Below are 22,101 nucleotides of genomic sequence, written 5' to 3' on the forward strand. Positions count from 1 at the left end.
CATAGAAGGAATATGGGACAAAAGTCATTTCTAAATCTTAAAAGTGGTATAGAAATGTGAATTTATGACTAATGTATCTCTTTCTGTTAGCAAATCTTTCTACACATTATAAAAATTGGCCATCCACCTTCAGTTTAAAATTTTTTGCTGATGGGGAAATCACTTCCCACCAAGGAAATCCTTTTCATTGTTGAATAGTTTAGTTAAAATTCCAGGGGTGCTTATCTGGTCGGTAGGGAGAGGCACACAGTTCTGATTGTGTGTTGGGGGCATGAGAGGAATAATATGTGATACTTCAAGTGAGATTCCTCATCCCCATTTATTCAGCTTGAAACAGGTCAAGGGAAGGAAATGGGTCCTTCCTTAAATAATACCCCTTTTAAAATACCAATGCCAGAAATGGAATTTTTAGACATTTATTAAATAGTAAAAGAGTAAGTGCTAAAAATACACAATTTGAAGAAAAATTTAAGTATCTAGTTATAGACTTGAGAGAATCTTTTCCGAAGATCCTGATCCACCAATCCCACGAATATCTATTATATGTTTAGATAGATTGGTGCACCTCATTTCTAGTTTAGGAGACTCTGTATTGTATCATCTTGACTTGATAGTCAGCAGCACCACCACTCTCCTCCTTCTCCATTCTCCTCTTACCACAGATAACCAAAAGAATATTTTATCATCATCCAGTTGATGCCTGATTTCCAGGGGAAGAGCTTTATAAAATAATGTTGATTCTGCCACTCCTGTATTGTTCCATTTCCTTTTTACCACAGACACATTATCATGTACCTCCCCACAAACTATATTTCAAGATTGTATATGCACTTAAAATATTCTTTTTGAAATACTCAGAAATGGTCATTTCTCCATAAACCATCATTAGGAAACTATAGTGTCAAAACAATATTGTCAAATTTTCTCAGGTTTTCATTTTTAAATTGATATTTCATCATGTCTGCATTTTTTTTTTGGTATTATGGAATTGAAAAATTGGAAGAGAACTCAAGGTCTATAACTTTTCAAGAATTCTCTGTAATATCCTTAATAATCATATCTACAAAGTTTTTAGATAGAAGAAATTAAATAGAAAATAGTTTGGTAGTTTCCAGAAACTTTGTAATTACTCTCTTCATTTCATCAAATATGTTTTTGAGGTTATTTGATCTAAGATTATGGTATTGCATATAAAATTTACATATATACATATATATGTATATATATATAAAGACAGACAGCTAGATATATACATACATACATACATACATACATATATATATATATACACACACACATACACACACATACATAAACACTTATTTATTTATTTGTTTATTTTTTTTTTAGGCACTTGGGATGCTTTTTTGGCATAAGCACAATATTGAAAAGTCCTTGGCTGATCTACCCAACTTTACCCCATTTCCAGATGAGTGGACTGTGGAAGATAAAGTTCTATTTGAACAGGCCTTTAGTTTTCATGGGAAAACTTTTCATAGAATCCAACAGATGGTAAGTATAATAAAGGAAAACAAGGAAGGACATTATTTAATACATTATCTTGGTACAAGTATACTCCTTCGAGTGTGCCGAATATTCAGAAATGTGCATTTGTAACTTTTTTTTTTGTAGTTGAACATCTCTGTTGGTTATTTAAATCTGAGTGCAAAATGATTTTTAGTCATTAATACAAAGATATTTAATTGAATGATTCTCTAAGAAATCTTTGAAGATGCTTTTTAAAGTAAAAGGCTTAAAATAATAAATCAGAGGCTATAATTGGAATACAGTCTTTTACTGTTATACATCATCAGATAAAGTCACTGTTTCATGTATTTTTGCTCACCTTTTTCTTTGTTGCAAGGAAGGTTCAGTTCTGCTGGTAGGGAAATATGACTGAAAACAAAGCATCAACCATTTTTCTTAAAAGAACATTGAGTTTACTAGGTATTTTAAATATGTGATAGTTCTATTATTTCTGACTATTTTTGCCTCTTTTTATACTTTAACTCTGCACTTTAGACATAATCAGAATTCATGATAATTTTGGATGTGGAACAGGCTAGAGTGAAATTTGCACTGAGGAAAAAGTTTCAGTTGGTGTTGTATCTGAATCTGGATAATAGCTTTGTTTAGTAAATTTCATTAAAATGAATTTTTATTTCTGTTTTTAGCTTCCTGATAAGTCTATAGCAAGCCTAGTGAAATTTTACTACTCATGGAAGAAGACAAGAACCAAAACCAGTGTAATGGATCGTCATGCTCGGAAGCAGAAAAGAGAACGGGAAGAAAGGTAACTAAATTCATAGCTATGTTTTTTATCTTACTAACTTAGGTGATTTTGGTTAGCCACTTGAGAGCAGATAGAGACAAAAAGTGAAAATAAATTGCTTGGAATTTCCCCAATTGCTTTGTGATGGAATCAGTACTTAAAATATACAGAAATATTACAATTAAACAATAAAAGTTTTCTTCATAATTTCCTTCCTTCCTTCCTTCCTTCCTTCCTTCCTTCCTTCCTTCCTTCCTTCCTTCCTTCCTTCCTTCCTTCCTTCCTTCCTTCCTTCCTTCCACATTGTCACACATAAGTTTCAAACCCTAAACCTAGGATTACCAAAGAAATCAATTATATTGAAATATGGTTGTCAAAATATTAAAAAACCAATTTCTCATACCTTAGGTTAAAAGCCACTGCTTTAGTCCTAGTTAGACCTGAAAAAGAATCCCACCTAATGATGGAGAAACCAGTACCTCCTAAGATAACTCATTACACTTTTGAGTTGTGCCTAAATTTAATTCTTAGGAACCCCTACCTGTTACCCCTAATTCTTTCTTTTGGGGCCAAAAATACAATTTAATTTCTCTTCTGTCTTACACACTTCAGGCTCTTGAAGAGAGTTTTTATCCACCTTAATCATCCATATCATCATGTCCTCCCTTCCCTCAATTCATCTTCTCTTCAGGCCAAACATTCCCAGTTCCTTCAATCAGTGATCATGCGGTTTGGGCTTTTGAGGCCTTTTACTCTTTGGTCACTTCCATATTGCTAGAAGCTCTGCCTCCTTTAACTGCCACAAGACATCTCTTTAGTGTTGACTGTCATCTTACAATGTGGATTCATGGAGTTTCTCAGATATACCTTTTTCTCAGACAGACCTTTTTCAGACAAACTGTTTTGACTATTTTTTTGTCTGTTGTCTAGCTATGACTTCTTCATTTACCTGTGAAATCAGTTTCTTCAACTTGAATGTAAAATGTTTGTAATTATCCCTAAAGAGAGTACTGGTTTGGGAGTGAGGGAACAACTTGAATTCCAGTCTCTCCTCTTAGACCTTGGTCAAGTCATTTAACCTTTATGGCTTTTAGTTTTTTCATCTGTAAAATGTAGTTATAAATTACCTCAAAAGTCCTTATAGCTCTAAATCTATAAAAGTACATCCCTCTGCTTTGGGTCATCTGCAAATTTAAGGTGCCAGCTGTCTCTTTATCCAAATCATGGATAATAGTATTAAACATCACAGGCCTAAGCCCAGATTCCTGGGGAATTCTATTGGTGATGTCTTTTCACATTGCTGTGGAACCAGTAATGATTATGCTTTGGGTCAGTGTCATTTGACCAGTGTCAAATCCCATCTAATTGTACTGTCCTCTAACCCACCTTTCTTCATCAAATGTTTTACTAAAATCTGCGTAATTGTTACCTATATCATTCTCCTGATAAGCAGTTTAGTAATCCTTTTTTTAAAAAAAGGAAATCGTCTGGCATGTCCTGTTCTTCAACAAATCTATGTGTTCTCTGTGTTCATTTCCTTTTCTAAATGTTCACTAATCATTTATGTAGTAACAAACTATAAAATTTCACCCAGAATCTAAGTCAAATTATTAGTAGATTTTATTCTCTTTCCTTCTTTTGAAAGTCAGGATATTTATCTTTTCTAGCTCCACAGTGGTTCAGAAATAAAGTCTTCCACTTTTTCTAATATCTCTGGATATATTTAATCTAGGTCCAGTGACTTGAGCTCATGGAAATCAGTTGGATGCTCTTATTTATTTTGGGCACTAGCTCCTTATGGTTTTCATTTTTGTTTTGCATCCCTCACATCTAATCCCCTCTCTCTTCTTCTCTTCACAGCTGCCTTAGTTTAGGGACTCATCATCTCTTGCTTAGATTATTGCTGCAGCCTCCTTATTGGTCTTCTGCTTCAAGTCTCTTTCTAGTCCAGTCCATCCTACATATTACTGTCAAAGTAATTTTCAGTTTTCTTTTAGTGCAGATCTGACAATGTGAGCTTCCTACTCAGTCAATTTTTGTGGCTTCCTATTGCCACAAAGATCAAATTTCAACTTGTCTTTTTAGTTTTTAAAGCTATCTTTCCAGCCTCAGTGGAAATTAATTTTTTTTTCCCATAGTCTTTGATCCAGCCTGAGTGACTTCAGGACATAATGCTTCATGTCTTTTCTAGGGGCCTTTGTCCCAGTCATCCCATGTGCCTGGAATTCATTCTTTCTGTACTTGTGCCTCACCAACCCCTTTTCTTCCTTTATGACCAAGCTCAAGCACCATTTTCTGTGTGAAACCTTTTCTGATTCTTTCCCAACTGCCAGTGCCCTCACTGTTTGTATTGAATTTTGTACGTATTTGTGTTTATTCCTTGTATGTCATGTATATTTACGTATGTACTTGTCTCCTCTGCTAAAATGCCAGTGCCTTATAAGTAGGGATGATTTCATAGCACAGAAGTAGGCACATAATAGGTGTTTAGTAAATAAATGCTGACAGATTGGTTGCTGGTTTAGAGAGTGGGATCAAATCAGACTTGTTTTGTTGATAATATATATGAAATAATACTGTCCAAAAATAAAGCAGAGTTTAAATTTCATTTCTTTTTTAGAAGTTTAAAAGAAACAAAAATTAAGCTTTTGTGTGTTTGTCTGCATGTATATAGAATCATCACAAAGTAATTTTTCAGTAACTTACTTTTGTCTTCCAGTGAGGATGAACTGGAAGAAACAAATGGAAATAACCCAATTGACATTGAGGTTGATCAAAACAAGGAAAGCAAAAAGGAGGTATTTTTCCCCCAATTTTTTGGAAGGCTAATAGAACTTAGTATCCATTTTTATGAGTAAAAACATACCTATCACAGGAAAACTGTTACTGTTTAGACATGTCAACAGTATTTGTAGTTTTGTTCAAGGAAGGGAAAGATAAATATGGAAAAGAGTTTTTTTCTTTCATATTGCATAGCTAAAGGTGATTAAAGATTTTCTCTCTAGTAACATCATCTTTTATTTAAGCTGTTTGCCTCATTTGGTTAGAAATTGGTCCTGATAAGGATATTTGATTGCTGCCACATTCTCATTCCCAACTAACACTCTTGGGGAATGAATACTTTCCACTACTTTGGAAACCAAAGTATGGCTTGATAAATAATTGATAAATAACATCATTTTCATATACGAAGGCAAGGTATCACATTCTTCCTTTGAAAAAAAATTCCCTATGTCTTTAAACATAAGCAATACCAGATGATACTTTGGCCATTAAGTGTTAGATGGTTCTACTAAGTTTGGAATAAGATGTCTATTTGTGTGCTATCATTTGAAAATGTTTCTTGATTGAAGCATTATAAATCACCAAAGAAAGGGATAGATAATAATTACTCAAGAGAATTCCTGATTTAAATAAAAAAAAGAAAAATGTTTGAATCTCAGAAGTTTTACTGAATTAAAACTTCAGTAAAACAAGAATGCTGTAAACACTTGGTCTTCAGTAGATAATCATATTATACAGAGAAAAGGTTTTGTTTCTAAGAAGCTTTGTTTCAGAAATCATACCATTATGGTTCATTTCTAGCTATTTGGTGGATATTTTAATGCTAAGCAATAACTTTTAAACATATCTGAAGATTGTTTTGTTGTTATTTAAAAGCACTTAACCTTAATTGTAATGAATGAGCAAATTGTGTTTTGCTAATAATACAGTATAATAAACTTGACATCAACATAAACATAAACATAAACTTGAAAAGTGAGGCATTTAATTAATTAAAAACTTATTAAGTCTTTTTATTAGCAAAGTTGTGCTTTTCCTTGCTAGGACATTAAATCACATACTGAGAATTAAACTTTATTATTGGTTTCTTAACAAGCATTGATAGTATATCTTTTAGTAGTGTAAAATTTCATTATGAAGAAAATTATACATGTTTTATCTGAAATTAAGTATAATTTAAAATAGATTGACATTAATTTTGAATTATTAGATTGATTTCTTTTTGGTATATATTCTATATTTTATTGATTTCAAATTTAAATGTTCACTATATATTGCTGTTATGTCTGTTTTTGACCACAAAGTATTTCAGCATAAAGTAGACTCATGTTTCTTATAAAGAAACAAAAAGGACATTGTAGAGTAGCAGAGAAAAGTATTCTCCTTTGTTACCTAAAATAATCCAGGAGTGCTAAGATCCTAGTTGAGATGGTATTCTTGATGGCTGAAGCTTAAACTGTGAAGTCAGAATTCTTCTATATAAAGGAGAAACAGGAGTTAGCTGTGAAGTGGTTAGTCATTTTTTTACTTCTTCTTACTCTGAGACCGTATGTGTTAAAATTTTTAGTTGTAATTATAATATGGTGTGGACTTTTAGTAGTGTTGAGCCATTTGTTAAAGAAATTATTTCATTATTTTTGTAGGACATTGCATTTCCTTCTGTTTTATTTCAAAAGCTTTTTATTAAGCATGAAGTTATTTATAAAATATTTGTTTTGCAGGTACCACCAACTGAAACAATTCCTCAAATCAAAAAAGAAAAGCATAGTACACAAGCTAAAAATAGGGCCAAGAGGAAACCTCCCAAGGGAATGTTTCTTTCTCAAGAAGATGTGGAAGCAGTTTCTGCTAATGCTACAGCTGCTACCACAGTGCTGAGACAACTGGACATGGAATTGGTTTCAATCAAACGACAGGTACCCATCCTGTAGTATTAGTGCTAAATAAGACACCCAGAACAATCAACCTCAGTGGCCCAGAGAATCTCCCCCCCCCCCCCAAGTTTTCCCTATTCATATCTTAATAACTTGACATATTTCATTGAGTTATGGAGACTTATTTGATTATTGGAATTTCTACCTTTGACCCTATGCTAGATTATACAAGGATATTAATTTTTGTTTTGTTTTGTTTTTCATGTGACCTGTGATTTCATTAGTACAAAAAAGGTCCCAGGCATATATATTTATTAAGTGCCTCATTTGTGCTGGGTTCTGTGTTAAACACTAGAGATAGAAAAAAAGACAAAAATTGCTCTCAAGGAACTGAGTCTGATAGGAGAGACAATGCAAATAACAATGAAAAGCAAGATAAGATATAGACTGGATAAACTGAGAATAATTTCAGACAGAAAGCACTCAAAGAGGACTAGGAAATGCTTCTTGCAATTCAATTAATGGTTTATTAATCATTTTCTCTCATACCCATTATGCCGATTAGATCGCACAGATTCTGCTCACAATTTTCAGATATGAAAACTGAGCCTCAGAAGAGTGTCTTGCCTGTGGTCACATAACTAACAAGTGTAGGAGCAGGGATTTGGTTCTGATTCTAAATTTGGTTCTTTCTGCTTTTGGTATGTTGTCTGTCATGGAGAGTCCAGAATGGGAATAATTCACATTAACAGTGCTTTATTATTATACACAATACCCTTTGATCTTTATAACAACTCTATGAGATTGGTCATAAAAATATTATCTCTATTTTATAAAACAGGAAATTAAGGCTTAGAGATACATGTAGTTTCCAGAAAGGATTTTCCCATGCCAGAGTTCTGAAAAGTAGTTATCCTTTGGAAGGTTTCTTCCTTCCTTTTCTATTTTAGCTACAAGTAGTAAAGGAAAGACTGGTTACTTTATCCTTGAAACATGCTGATTTTACAAAAATATGAGAGCAGTTGTAAGATGTAATTGTAAGAACTGACCAGTTCTTTTTACCAGAGAACAAGTAGAAGAAGAAGCCTTTTCTCGTCTTTCCTAGGTTGATTTGGGGCATGCGATAAAAGGGAAGCCTGTTTTAGTGCAGATAGGCCTCACTTTTGTGTGGTCCTGTTGAATAGTGAGTTATCCTTCAAATAGGTTTTTAATTTTTTTCTTTTTTGTCATGAACCTCTTTAACCATATAGTAAAGCTTTTGGATACCTTCTCAGAATAATTTTTAAATGCACAAAATAAAGTATTTAGGATTAAAAAGGAAACAAGTTGGATTGAAATACCCTTCACATTTTTAAAAAGACAAGTTAAACCCCAGTTTAAGAATTCTTGCCTTAGAAGGCTATCTGTAATAAAGCTCATTTAATCAGTTCCTACTTACTTCTCAAACCTTTGTATTCTGAATCCAGATTCTAGCACCCAACTGAAGCCTTTTTTTTTTAATTATCAAAAGTGAATAACAATACAATTGCTAAATATTCTGACACCGTTTTTTTAGTCATTATCTTTCCTGATCTCTGAAGTTTTTGACACTTATTGACCAACCCTTCTTACCAAAGGAACAAGATCCTCTTTCCTAAACTTTTTTTTTTTAACCCTTATTTTCTGTCTTAGAAGCAATACTGTGTATTGGTTCTAAAGCAGAAGAGCAGTAAGGGCTAGGCAATGGAGGTTAAGTGACTTGTCCAGGGTCACACAGCTAGGAAGTATCTGAGGTCAGATTTGAACCCAGGACCTCCTGTCTCTAGTCTTGACTCTCAATCCACTGAACCACCTAGCTGCCCCCTTTCCTTACCTTTTGACTGCTATTCTAGTTCTCCTTCCTGCCCTTTTCTGTCTTTACTGCCAAAGAGTCACTCTTAGCCTCTTAAGTTTTATTAATGTCTTTTCTAATTATAGTCATAAAACAATTCTCTTTCCCCCTTTGAAATATTTCCTCGTAACAAAGAAATATAATTAAACAATAACATCTGGTACAGTAACCACAACTGACAATATATACAACATTTTACCTTATTAATAATTCTACCTGCCTCTCTAACTTGGCATATTTTTCATTATTCGTTATTAGTCTCTTGGCCCCCTAAGGGTTGTTCTCCTGGGTTTTCTCATTTGATTTCCTGAGTAGCTTTGTATTTTATTTTGAATGTAAATAGTTTTCATTTAAATAATGACTTAAAAACAAAAGAGTTGTATATAAAATACCATGTGACTAACATATTGCCAAAGATGTAGCTGCATCAGGTCTCTTCATCTGGCCTCTGCTCCTCCTCCATCTACTCATTTTTTCTTAGCTACCAGGGAGCATTATCAAGACCTTTTCAGGAGAGACCACGGAATTCTTTAGGAAGAGCTTGAGGCATCTTGTTGGAAGAATAAAGGACAATTGCATATAAAACTGTGAATTTTTGCTATATACTGTTTTCCAAAAATGTAGGAACAAAGTTGACATGTTTGTGTTGCTTCTGAATTTTGTATTTTTGTTATTTCCTCTCTACTCATATTGAACCCTTCTTTATCATAAGGAAAAACAATATGGTATAAATGTCATAACTAATCAGTTAAGATCTTTTTGAATATTGACTATTGTTCGTTGTCAGCTATACAATCTGATTTCATATCAACTGCAAATTTGATAAGGATTCTATATAAAATTTTATACATGCAGATTGACAAAAATGTTAGAAATATGTACAAGTCCTTGAATTTTTCTCTGGAGAGATGTCTTCATAGGATTATATTTTGTTTTGATTCTTGTTTAATTTCTTCTTACAGTCATGACGTTTTTTTTAAACTGTAAATTCAGTAATATTGGTGGCATAATTCTATGGGCACACTGACATTTTTGTTTCTGATTGGCACAGAAAGATTAACCTTTCTTTTTCTGTCCTGGGCCATTTTGCCTTCATTTGACAGACTGCTGGCTTCTCCTCCCAGTCTTATCATGTTAGCGCTAGATTTAGTGAACAAACCTGATGAGTTTTAGCCCTACTACAGCTCAAGCAGTAGCCCTCCTGAACTAAAGCAATCCACTAGCCTCACCCTATCCAGAAGCTGGGACTTAAAGGGATATGTTGTGACACTAGGCCATTAGTCTACTTGCAAAAACATTTTGTGAAAGATAATTCTTGTTAGTTGGGGGTTTTTTTGAGACAAAATAAATTCGAGGGATTTGCTAATATGAACATAATTTAAAATACTGCCTTCATTAACCCTTATTTTTAAAAAATGTATATGAGAAAGAGCACTAGACTTGGGAGAACTGGATTTAAGTCCTGGCAGTACGAATGAATAGCTGTGTATCTTGATCATGTTATCTAATCTTGCCAAGTTTCAGTTTACCTGTAGCTACTCATATTTTCTAATTTGTGAGACTATTATAAGGTAGTACTTGGCCAATGTTCAAGTGTTCTACAAATGTCAGCTGCTATTATCATTACGTTTTTGTTCATATAAAAAGAATTTTTTCTACCACCAGATTCAGAATATCAAACAGACGAACAGTGCTCTCAAAGAAAAACTTGATGGTGGAATAGAACAATATAGACTTCCTGAGGTAAAATTGTTACTACTATCTCTTTCTCAATAACCTTGTCATATTTGATATGTATTTAGTTGTTGCTTTTGGTCAAGCTTTTCTTTTTTTGAGGGGAGGCAGGGAAATAAAAATAAAGTTTCATTATCTTGGGATCTTGCATTGAATAGAAAAATGAAAAACAGTTCAACTCACAGATTTTCAAGTATAAATGGGTTAATAATGGCTTATTCTGATGGCATTTAGGTTATTCAGAAGTTTAATGCACGTTGGACCACAGAAGAACAGCTTCTTGCTGTACAAGGTATGGAAGGAATTATATATATTTTTTTATCTCTCAGATATAGTTTAATCCATTTATGTTGAAGAATGTAAATGCTTCTGAAGAGCTGTATACCGTTGCTTATAGATAAAGCATGTTAAGCCAAGAACTGGGGATATAGGCAAAACGTGCACGCACACACACACAGCCCTTGACCTCAAGGAGCTTACATTTTAATGACACTTAATCAATAAGCATTTTATTAAACATTTAATATGTGTTAATTGAATTGTGTTTACCTTGTGAACCTCATAAAACAACAAATTAGTCTCTACTCCCTAGATTTGCTTCTTTTCTTTTCAAAAAAATATCTAATATATAAAAATTGATTTCATAGCATTAGTCTGATGGTATGGGTATTAGAACTACTAGTTTCTTTGTCAATCTTTGGAACAATGATGAAATCTAAAAAGAAGATAGAGCCTACATCATGCCTGATTTCTAGAGCTATTGAATTGGGATTCCTCTATATTGAGTTACCTATTTACTTGTCTTCAGCTTAAGTTTATAGAAACTTGTCTCTCTCTAAAAGATACTCCATCCCTAACAACCCATCTCAGTGCAAGGTGTGGTTTTCATGTGTCCTTTCAAAAGACCCCCTGCCCCCAATATACCAGGTTGATAATCTCAAAGAATCATAGCTATAGAACTAGAATAGATCTTCAAGATCAATTAGGCTATGACTTCAGTTTTAAAATGAAGAAATTGGAGGCCATAGTGGTTATTTTGCTTTGAGATTCCAGGGACAGTAAGAAGCAAAGTTTGAAAATAATTCTTTTCATTGATGCTACTTCTTAACTCTTCTTCTGCCACTATTTGCCATCCTTTCCTTTAAAGTTTCACTGTTTCTCTCTATAGGAGACACATTTTTTATTAATATGATATGCTGGTATTCTGTTCACTTATCTTTTCTCAAGAATTTCAGCATCTGACTTAGTTTTCTATATTCTAGCCCTTATCTTAAAATTTGTGTTTTAGTTTTAGCATATTTTTCAATGCCTCTCAAATACCCTCGCCTCCCAGTTCATTAACTTCCATCATTCCATTTCAGCTATTCAGAGTTGATACTTCTCTAATCCTAATTTCTTGCCTTTCCATCTCTTCCTTATTAAATTTGTTCTTCATATTTGCTATCCATCTTTTTACTCTTTCCTGTTTTCCTATCCTATCACCATGTTCTGACCTAAGTTTCTCTACTCTTAACTATATAAGTTGTTCAGTTTAACTATGTAGTGTCTTTTACCCTTAATCCTTGTCCCCCTTGTCCTTTCTTGTCATTAATATCTTGTCTTAATATTGACTCTTTTCATGCTTCATACATCTTTTTTTAACCCTTACATTCCATCTTAGAATCAATACTGTGTATTGGTCCCAAGGCAAAAGGTCAAATTTGAACTCAGGACCTCATCTATAGGCCTGACTCTCAGTCCACTGAGCCACCTAATTGGCTGCTAGATCTATTCATCCAAACTATCTCCTCTCTCCTTAAGCCCCTGTATATCACCATTTCTGTTTTTGCTTAGGACTTAGCTTCCTACTCGACAAATAAAATTATGGCCTTTTGATTGAGCGTCAGTCTCTAAGGAAAAGGCATTCCTTTTCCTTACTAAAGCCAACCCTACCACTCTTGCCTATGCTTTTTTTCTGAGAATTTCTCCTTTTGGTCATTCTTTCCCCCTTACCCTTACCCTGGTACCCCTTCAGGCCATTGTATTCTATTTCGTGGCCCTTTAATTGCCAAACTCCTGGAAAAAAAAAGTCTGCTCACTGTCTACTTAATTACCAATTTTTCATTTCTCAGGCTTTTATAACCTTATTTTTCATAATCCTTTTCTCTGAAATTGTTCTTTTCAAAAGTTACTGGTATTGATTATCTGCTAAATCCACTGACCTTTTCTTAGTAGCTTTTCTTTGCAGTCTTCTGGCACTATTAACCACTGCACACACCCCTTCCCCCTTCCACCCCTCCCATTTCTTTTTCTACCTCCTTTGGGCCTTTTTCCCTTGGTTTGATTGACACTGCTCTTTCCTGGTTTTACCTTTACATTGCTAACCAGAACTGTCTCATCATCCATATCCCATCTTCTAACCATAGATGTCCCTTAAAAATTGTCTTTGTTTTCTTCTTCTCTCTTTATGTACAAGCATCTATGTGATTCCTTGCTCAATGTTAATGTATCTGTGCATATTTTGTTACTACAACTCCCACGCCTTACCAATTTGGGGGGCATATTTGGGGTGGAGTTACTTTTTTTTTTTTTTTTGTCCTTATGTCCAGTGCCTAACAACATTCCACATAAATTGTAAATGTCTACTGAATATTTGTCAAATTGAAACTCTTATTCTGGTGTCCTTGGGGCAGATTTTAGTTATTTTATGAATGGTTAGATAGTATGAGAGGTGTTCTCCTAGTTGATATAAGTCCATATTTTGCTCCAATTTATAAATATGGCAACTGTGGTTTTTGTAACTAGCGTAGAATATTTGATAGGCCCACTAACTTTCAAGTTTTCATGGATACGGATCTAATGATATTTTAATACCAAAGAGATATATACTTTCATCAATGTAGGCACTCATTCCATTGAATCAAATCATAATCCTTCTTTGTCTTCTGTGAAAAGTGGCAGAAGTGATCATTTTATGATCCTTTTTGATTTTAGATTTGTTCTTGGGCAACAGATAGTCCAGATCCATATTCAAAGCCATTTCCAGTTCTTTGGACTTACCCGAGTTTGTTTAAACTTCCAAAATCCAAGTGATACTCTCATGGCTCATTTTAATGGGGCCTATACAATGATATATATAAAGTGGGAGGAAAAAAACAATTTTTTTCTCCATTCTTTGTTAGGGTTTTTATCTTAACCTTATATATTCTTTCTTGGCGGTGGGTTGGGTGCAGAATATTATTATTCTTTGACACTAAATAAAGTGACTTTTTAATTCTTTAGCAATCAGAAAATACGGCCGAGATTTTCAGGCGATCTCAGATGTCATTGGAAACAAATCAGTGGTACAAGTGAAAAACTTTTTTGTAAATTACCGACGCCGTTTCAACATAGATGAAGTCTTACAGGAATGGGAGGCAGAACATGGCAAAGAAGAAACCAATGGAACCAATACCCAGAAACCTATAAAGTCCCCAGATAATCCCATTAAAATTCCTGAAGAGGAGGAGGAGGTAAATCTACAGCCTAAAATCTGACTTGTTTCTTTGGCAACAAATGTTCAAGTGAGCATCTAATGTTATTGTGATTTTGACAGTAGAAATATTTGTATCCTTCAGTTAAAATGAAAATAATAGCATCTTGCATTTTCATAGCATTTTAAGAGTTACAAAGTGCTGTTCTCATTACCATGTGAATTAGATGTATCAGTAATTTTATATTTTGTATATGCTGTAGAATGGAGTATTTGCAGTCATATGCACTCTAATTTTTTGGTCACCTTTGTGTGAATAATTTGCAGTGTAGATTCTATGGCAGTCTTTGATCATCTTTCAGATTCTCCAGCAACTATAGACCACACATTTCTGTCAGGTTTGTAGTACATGTTACATAGGAGGCACTTCTATTCCACTATTTTACTTCTAAGGCTTGTTGATTGGTTGATTTCCTCACAGCAGTCATGTGGGGAAATCGGACCCAAAAGCTTCCTCCCTGGTAAAGTTGTAGTGACCTTGAAATCACCTCTGTGGTCCTTATCCTGGAGAGCCTGATATCTTCTGCCCTCTAAGTTCTATTTACCACCACAATAATCCATGGATGATAGTCAACCTTTCCATTCTTCCTTTTCATCCACACTGTTTTGACCATACTTCTCTTCCAGACATATATAGTGGATGGAGCACTAGGCCTGGAGTCAGGAAGGCCTGAATTTAAATGATATCTGTGTGATCTATGATCTATCAGCTACCTGTGACTGCCTCAGTTTCTTCAGTTGTGAAATGGGAATCATAATAGCATCTACTTCATAGGGTTGTTGGTCAAATGAGAATAATATTTGTAAAGTGCTTGGCATAAAGCCTAACACCAGTAGGACTTAATAAATTCTTATTTATTAAACTTCCTCCCTGGATGACTAGGAATTCAGTGAGATAACATATGTATCTATTGTCATTTTTAGCTGTGTCTGACATTGTGACCCCATTTGGGGTTTTTCTTCTCCAACTCATTTTAAAGTTGAGAAAACTGAAGCAAACAGGGTTAAGTCACTTGTCTAGAGTCACAAGCTAATAATTGTCTGAGGTTAGATTTGAACTCAAGAAGATACCTCTAGTCATTATATCCACTGCCCTAGTAAACTTTAAAGTATATAAATTGTAACAGTAGCATTTATTATTAAGATTTTAGTCCCTTAAAGGACTGAAAAGAGTTTCTTCCTTGTGTTGTGTATCTTATCTTTAAATTCAAAAGAGAGCACCACCCTTAGGTGGGTCTTAGCTAGACAAGGATTAATTAATTCTTGCTATTAATTCATTTTCCTACCAAAGGCCTTAATTCTTCTTTTTCCTTTACCCACTTTCCTAAAGAGAAAAGTCTATAAAATGTTTTAGGCTGGAGAAATAATTTTTCAGTATATCTATTTGGATAAACTAAAAGGATTTTCAATATCCTTCCACAAACTCTGTGTTTCTCATGTCTTCTGTATACAAGTGATTGTCTTCCCTATCTCAGAAATTCCCCCTTGACTTTCCTATGTCCTGAAACTATCATTCTATCTTTAGAGCTAAGTTTATAGTCATGCCACTTGTCTGTGTGACTTTTGGCAAGCCACTTAGCATCTTTTTGCCTCAGTTTCCTCAGCTATAAAAGGAAAATAGTAATAGCACCTACTTTGCAAGATTGTTGTGAGAATCAGATGAGTTAATTTGTAAAGAGCTTAACACAGTGCTAGCATATAAAGGTACCATATAAATACCAGCTTTTATATTATTATCTTCCCTTTTGCTACCAAGCTTAGCCTCGATTTCCTTGCCATTCCTCCAGACCTTGTTAGTTTTTGCCCAACATTGTATTTTTATCAAATCTTTGATTCTTTCTCTGCAGTATTAGAATTAGGTTCTTCTTTTCCCTTCTAATCCTACCTCAAGAATCTAGTTGAGGACATTTCTTCATTCCTTCTTACCTAGACTATCATAATGCCCTCTAACTGATTTTACTGCATTTCTCCAATCCAATTACTTGAGTTACTTTGCTGATGAATGAATTAAAAATACTCAGAAACTTTCAGTGGCTCCCTGTTACCAGTCCAAAGTGTCAAGGATTTACCTATTCTTGGGAGGTGGAAGGGAGAGAGACAAATTTTCAGTGATTGAAAATACTTATTTCAAATATTCAAGCCTATGTGATCTGGTTTCTACCTACCTTGTTTCAGACTGCATTCTAGCCACCCTGGATTACTTTCCATCTCCTAATCTCATCTTGCCTTCTATCCCTTTGCCTTTGTTCAGATTATGAAATATGGGAAATAGGTCTCACCTCTGAATCTTTCCCATCATCTGGTGATTTTCACTCATATGCTCTCAACCTAACAAAGAGTTTTCATGGAAAAGGATGAAGAATGTTGTTCACAAGGGTGGTGGGAATAGGGAAAAGTGAAAATCTGGAAAATTATCATATAGTTCTTGTTTTTGTAAATTTGCATTATGCATATTTGAGTTTACATGAAGAATTCTAAAAGAAATCCTCATTCCCCAAAACCCACCTGTTAACCTAAAAAGAGAGTACAGTACCATGGTCTCTTTCACCATTCTGACGTTTTGCTCAAGCTCTAGGGCCTCCCTGTTCATGGTTTGATGTGCCTACCCCACTGCTTTCACTGCTTGGCTCCCTAATGGCAAATTCACATTATCTAAAAACTTCCTTAAGTAGAGATCTGTGGAAAGTCTACTTACATAAAGTGAGAACTGTGTATACTGGTTTACATTTACATAATACTTTTATGGTTAAGACTGTTTTATAATTGTTTCATCTCAGTTTTCCTGGCAACACCTATAGGTAGGAAAGGATAAGCATGGCTATAAAATGAATCTAGTTTGGGGTAAAATTTATATACACATTAAAGTACTACATCAGAACACTGGGAGGTTCTTGCTTTATTTTACAGATGAAGAAAACAAAACTCACAGGTGTTAAGTATCTTATCTAAGTTCATACAGATAGTAACCGACAGTATCAGTACCCCTTAACCTTAGATTTTCTCTCTCCCAATTTAGTGCTCTTTCTACTACAGAGGCAATAATATGTTATATAATGAGTCCTGAACATGAGGAGTCATAAGACCATGTCCAGGCTAACATTTTTAATATCAGTTTCCTCATATACAAGTCTCATTTGTATAATCTGCCTTAGAGGATTGGTATTAATTCTATTATTGGATATAATAGTATATTAATATCTTTGACATCATCTAGTTCAGCTTTGTCATTTTATAGATGAGAAAAGTAACTTGGTTCAAATCATACAACTAGTTAGTGGCAAAACTAGAACGTGAACCCAGATTATTTGTTATCCAGTCTAATATAGTCTCTATTATATCAGGTTTCTTAATTCCACTCCTCGTACTGTCTTGCTCCAAAGACTAGCCATTCCTTCATTCCACAGATAGGTAAGGGGGACAGGAAGTTATAGTTTTAACTTGTCCTTATGGTTAGGTTTCATTGGCTTACCTTTTCAAAACAGCAAATGATCCCAAGTAATTTGTTTAAAACTAGCTCTGGAAGATCATGGCTAATTGTAGCTGTGTAAATTTGCCCAGATCATGTCTTTTGGGCCTCAATTTCTTCATCTGTATTATATGACAATAATCCTTGTATACCCTACTTCAAATTATTATGATAATCAAATAATCTAAGTGAAAACAAAGTACAACAAATTTAAAATAATGGTAAACAGTTAAGCTAAACACTATAAAAAGAATGATTGTGACTCATTACATGAGACTATACTTTTGTGGTTTCCTTTTTTGTTGAGAGGGAGTATTTTTTATTAATAATTTTATAACAATGTTCATTATCTTTGTCATTATTTAATGTTGTCTTCAAACATATGCTTGTAGAAATTATGTATTTTATTTCATTTAAAATTTCTTTTCCCTTTTTAATAAATTCTTGTCCGTTACATTATTTAAAACGAAGATGGATTTCCTTATCTCTCCCCCATTAAACTAATAATCACCCTCAGTTTTTCCACTTTCATGTTAAATTACTTCAATTACTCAACCTTATTTCAGTTGCCTTTTGAGGATTGAGGGTCGTGTGTTCTGATGTCATTTTGGGCTTCTCCATGATCAGAGAGGGCTAAGGAAAGAAATTTGAGACTTTCATATTTTTACCTCCTGCTCTTTGCCTCTGGGGTGCTTAGACAACACAATTCTTTGCTTTGGGTAGGACATACTGGAATAGTAGAGAAGCAGAGGAGGAAGGAAAAATCTGTTTTTAGATTTGTCCAAGCAGTGGACAATGGATTGGTCCCAGGTTTAATTAAAAAGCCATTTTCCTCTAAGGTTGAGAAGGGACTGGTTGATCTCTGAGTGTCTAGCCTGACAAAGAAGAGGTGATGAGGTCTTAAATTGCCTGAAATCTGAGTGTTTGGTTCATTGTCTACCACTATACCTCTTCCATAGTCAAGTAGCAAGAACAATAGTTTTGTCACTTAGGAGGGGGATCTTAAAAACTACTTAGCCCAAATCTTTTGTTTGTGGCAGGAAAAAGCTTTATATAGTAGAAGGGGCACTTGATTTGGACTTAGGACTCAAGTTCACATCTTAGCTTTGCTTTTTGATGTCTGTACAAACTTGGGCAGGTTACTTTTCCACTCTGTGCCTTAGTTTTCTCCTTTGTAAATTGAAGATGTTAGACTAGGTAGATCATCTCTGAGGTCCAGTTCAGCTTTAGATCCTGATACAGAGGAAAAAACATGAAGCCTAAAACAGAGACTCGGCAATTGGAAGCAGAAGCAAGATAAGTACCAAGGTCTCTAGTTCTCTGTCCACTTCTTTTCCCTTTTAATATTTACAAATAATAAAAGAAAATTCCAAATGACTAGAATTAAAGGCAAAATAGGTTTGTTAAAATCATTCACTTTTACATACTGTCAACTTAGAATCTCTTGATTTAACTAGAAAAAGTTTGATATTTTAAAATGAGGTGTTAATCATTTGAAGTCAATCAGAATTTATAGGCCAGTAGTTTCTTTTAGAATATGCTTTCCATATTATTAAGGCATTACCAGTTGTTTGACTCATGAACAAAGTGCTAAATTTTTTAGCCTCAAGTCTCCTTATTATCATTAAGGTAGCACATTCTTCACAAAACTTATAATAAAATCAAACAGATGTCTTTAAAGTACTTTATATAACTTTTAAGTGGAGCTGACTGTATCAGCTTTTATTATTAGCTTTATTGCTAATGGCCAAGGTCCCTGAGAGCCTTGGCCTCCTTACTCTCGAGTCTCGACCCCTTTCTACCTCATTGTTTCTCTTCCAGCGATGCCCATATAGTTGTTTTGTCTAATACTTGATTTTCTCCTCCTCTACAGGCTACTTCTGTTCTTGACGTCAGATATGCATCCGCTTCATGAAAGACTTGAGTAGCTTAGAATAATTTGCGTTAACTACTGTTATTCAAGATATCAGGTATTACCGAACCTCAGACAGCCATCTGCATCATACCTATGTGGACAAGCAGCTATTACCAAAAAAGGCAAACACTTCCAGTCCTGTGCTGCAACTGCCTTAATTCTTTGCTCATTCCTCTGCATTGCCTCCACTTCCCAATTTGCTTTTTGTTTCATCAGTACCTGCCTGAATGCTGGGGAGAATCACCGCACCCCACATCGCTTGTGGGTTTATTTTTGAACTGTCTCCATAAATAGGAGTTATTGAATTATTCTCCCCGCAGTCTCGTGGTAATCGGCAGGGAGTGGAAGGGGGAGAAGAGTCAGCTCAGAAGGTCTAACTCTCTGTATTGCCTGTAATCTTTGCTTTGTGCGTATTGTAATTATAATAGTGACACTCTTAGCTTTCCAGGAAGAGCCTCCTATTCATTTTTGAGTTGACTGACCACCTTGAGACATCATGCTTCCTCTGAAAACATAGTCTGCATTTGTAAACTGCATCGTGATTTTTTAGTGCTGAGCGTTCCAATGCCATTCATGGTCTCCTCAACTTAGGTCCTAATGATGGTTTATAATTAGTAGACCATAATGGCTTAATGACAAGTGTCTCTTTTAAGCCAATCCCTAATGATCTGTCTTGGTGGAAAACTCACCAGTAGTGAACAGACCAGCCTGGATTACTGTAGCTTCAAGGTTTGGTTGAGTAAAGTGCCACCACATCATCATTTTGCATTGTAACCCTAGTCAGGCACACCTACCCCTACACTCTACTCCCTACCTTTCTCAGTACCCCCTACAGATTGAATCCAAACAACTTTATCTGGTGCTCATCCATTTGGAATTGGTGCCTTTTACATTTGGCATCCATATCACCATTATGCTTCAATGTCATCTTCTTTCCTTAAAGCTTGCTGCTTGCCAAAGATGATTGTATTCATGTGAGGGTTGGCAAGCATGAGTGTGCTTGCCATAGATCCTGACAGGAGCACAGGTTTAAAATTTCTTATTTCTGAGTGGTCAAATGGCTGGTGACTACTTCGTGAAAGCTCACTGCACTTCCCTTTCTTCTTTGTACATGTTGCCTCTCAGTCACAATCTCCTTGTGTACCTATGCACCAACATGTGATTACAAAAATGCACATGGATCAAAGGATAGGGTGTAGAAACGGTTGGTCAGCTTCTTGATCTAACAAGACTATGATAAAAAGAAATATACTCCAAGGTAATATGATAATGCCTTTTGGTTGGACTGCTAAAACATTTCTCACCAAGGCTCTAAGATTTAGAAAATAGATTTTTTTTTTTTAAATCAGGCCTTGGGTATGTAGAGGTGGAGGAGGAGCAGACTAGCAAGCCACAGATTCAGATCCATGTTAAATTCAGCCTGCATTTTTTTTTTTAGGTTTAATTAACTTTTTCCTGGCACCATCAAATTTGATTTATAGTTTCTGTTTTCAATACCAAAAACAAAAAAAATGCTTGCCAGATGCTTTAAGGTACAACATTCTTCTTAAGAACTTCAAATATGCAATTAAAATTGGACATGTGTTTTGAGTCCCTCTGCGCACCTTGCTTTTTAAGCTAATTGATCCTCTGCTTAGGAAGAGGGTCACCTGGGAACTGTAATTTTTAGAAATGCTTTTGGGGGAAGATTACTCAACTACAGAAGTCAGAGGGAAGAGAACATTTTCTTTTCCTTTTTTGCACCTAAACAAGGTCTGTGTGTTGCTTATTGGAAGCTATTGATGAAATTGGAGAAGGAAAGATGAGAAGGGCAGCAACTGGTTGTTCTTGCATGATGACAGTAGGAATAGAAGAACACTAGAATTTTTAAAAAAAGAAAGAAAGAAAGAAAAACAAACAGCCAGCCTGTTGCTGAATTAGGGAATTGGCAGAGATGGTTTAGGGAAGAAGAATCAAGGGACAATTTTGCACATCCTTCCAAAGCAACAACATAAGCTTTCTCTAAGCTAATGACTCTACATCAGCAGGTTTTGCTGTAGGAATGCCTCTTGGCTTTGCCAAAAAGCTCATTTCTCCTACCAAGCATATTATGATTAAGAAATAGTCTCTCATGGCAGTGCTTTGGAAGCCAGTTGCTGTAGCCTGCAATTTAGAATGGCAAATGGGTATATGCCACCAGGTCTTTGATTTTCAGTGAATTAGGCTCCAATCCCATCAAGCTACCATTCATATTTCCTAGCAGCTAAGTTTTGGCACACTCCCCAAAGGATAATAAATAACATATAATTTTCATTTGTTAGAAAGAAGGAAAAAATAAGTGACCCATCTTTGCTTGACTGCTGCCATTGTAGCTATATATATAAGATAGCACTGTATTTTTACCTTTGATTTTCATTACACTGTCTTTGCAATGATGTTTTAAATGCAAGAAATCACTTAGCTTTAAAAGCTAAGCAGCTTGGTCTTACATATATTAAGACTCCTTTTAATGGATCAAGAATTATATGCATCAAATGGTGGCATTCAGACATGTGAAAGTCTGCAATGATAACTGCAGAAGATGTAATATTCCCTTAAATTTTGTTTTCTTAAAAATTATCAATGTGAATGTCATAATTATATAAATTTTTGTGGAAATGGGAATTTATTTCTCCTATTATAAGTTATTGTGCAAA

The 22,101-nt window shown here is 34.7% G+C and overlaps 1 protein-coding gene across 1 annotated transcript in view; it reads left to right on the forward strand.

Moving 5' to 3' along the window:
• Positions 1 to 19,426, forward strand: part of RCOR1 (REST corepressor 1) — a 130,087-nt gene extending 110,661 nt beyond the window's left edge. Inside the window, exons 8-15 of the mRNA XM_044664624.1 lie at positions 1,351 to 1,512; positions 2,175 to 2,293; positions 4,992 to 5,070; positions 6,778 to 6,972; positions 10,466 to 10,543; positions 10,769 to 10,826; positions 13,796 to 14,025; positions 19,385 to 19,426. Coding sequence (XP_044520559.1) covers positions 1,351 to 1,512; positions 2,175 to 2,293; positions 4,992 to 5,070; positions 6,778 to 6,972; positions 10,466 to 10,543; positions 10,769 to 10,826; positions 13,796 to 14,025; positions 19,385 to 19,426 — 963 coding nt within the window. The remainder of the gene's footprint in view (positions 1 to 1,350; positions 1,513 to 2,174; positions 2,294 to 4,991; positions 5,071 to 6,777; positions 6,973 to 10,465; positions 10,544 to 10,768; positions 10,827 to 13,795; positions 14,026 to 19,384) is intronic.
• The last annotated feature ends 2,675 nt before the right edge of the window (positions 19,427 to 22,101 follow it).

The sequence above is a fragment of the Gracilinanus agilis genome, chromosome 2 (genome assembly GCF_016433145.1).
Source record: "Gracilinanus agilis isolate LMUSP501 chromosome 2, AgileGrace, whole genome shotgun sequence".
In the NCBI taxonomy this organism is placed as follows: Eukaryota; Metazoa; Chordata; class Mammalia; order Didelphimorphia; family Didelphidae; genus Gracilinanus; species Gracilinanus agilis.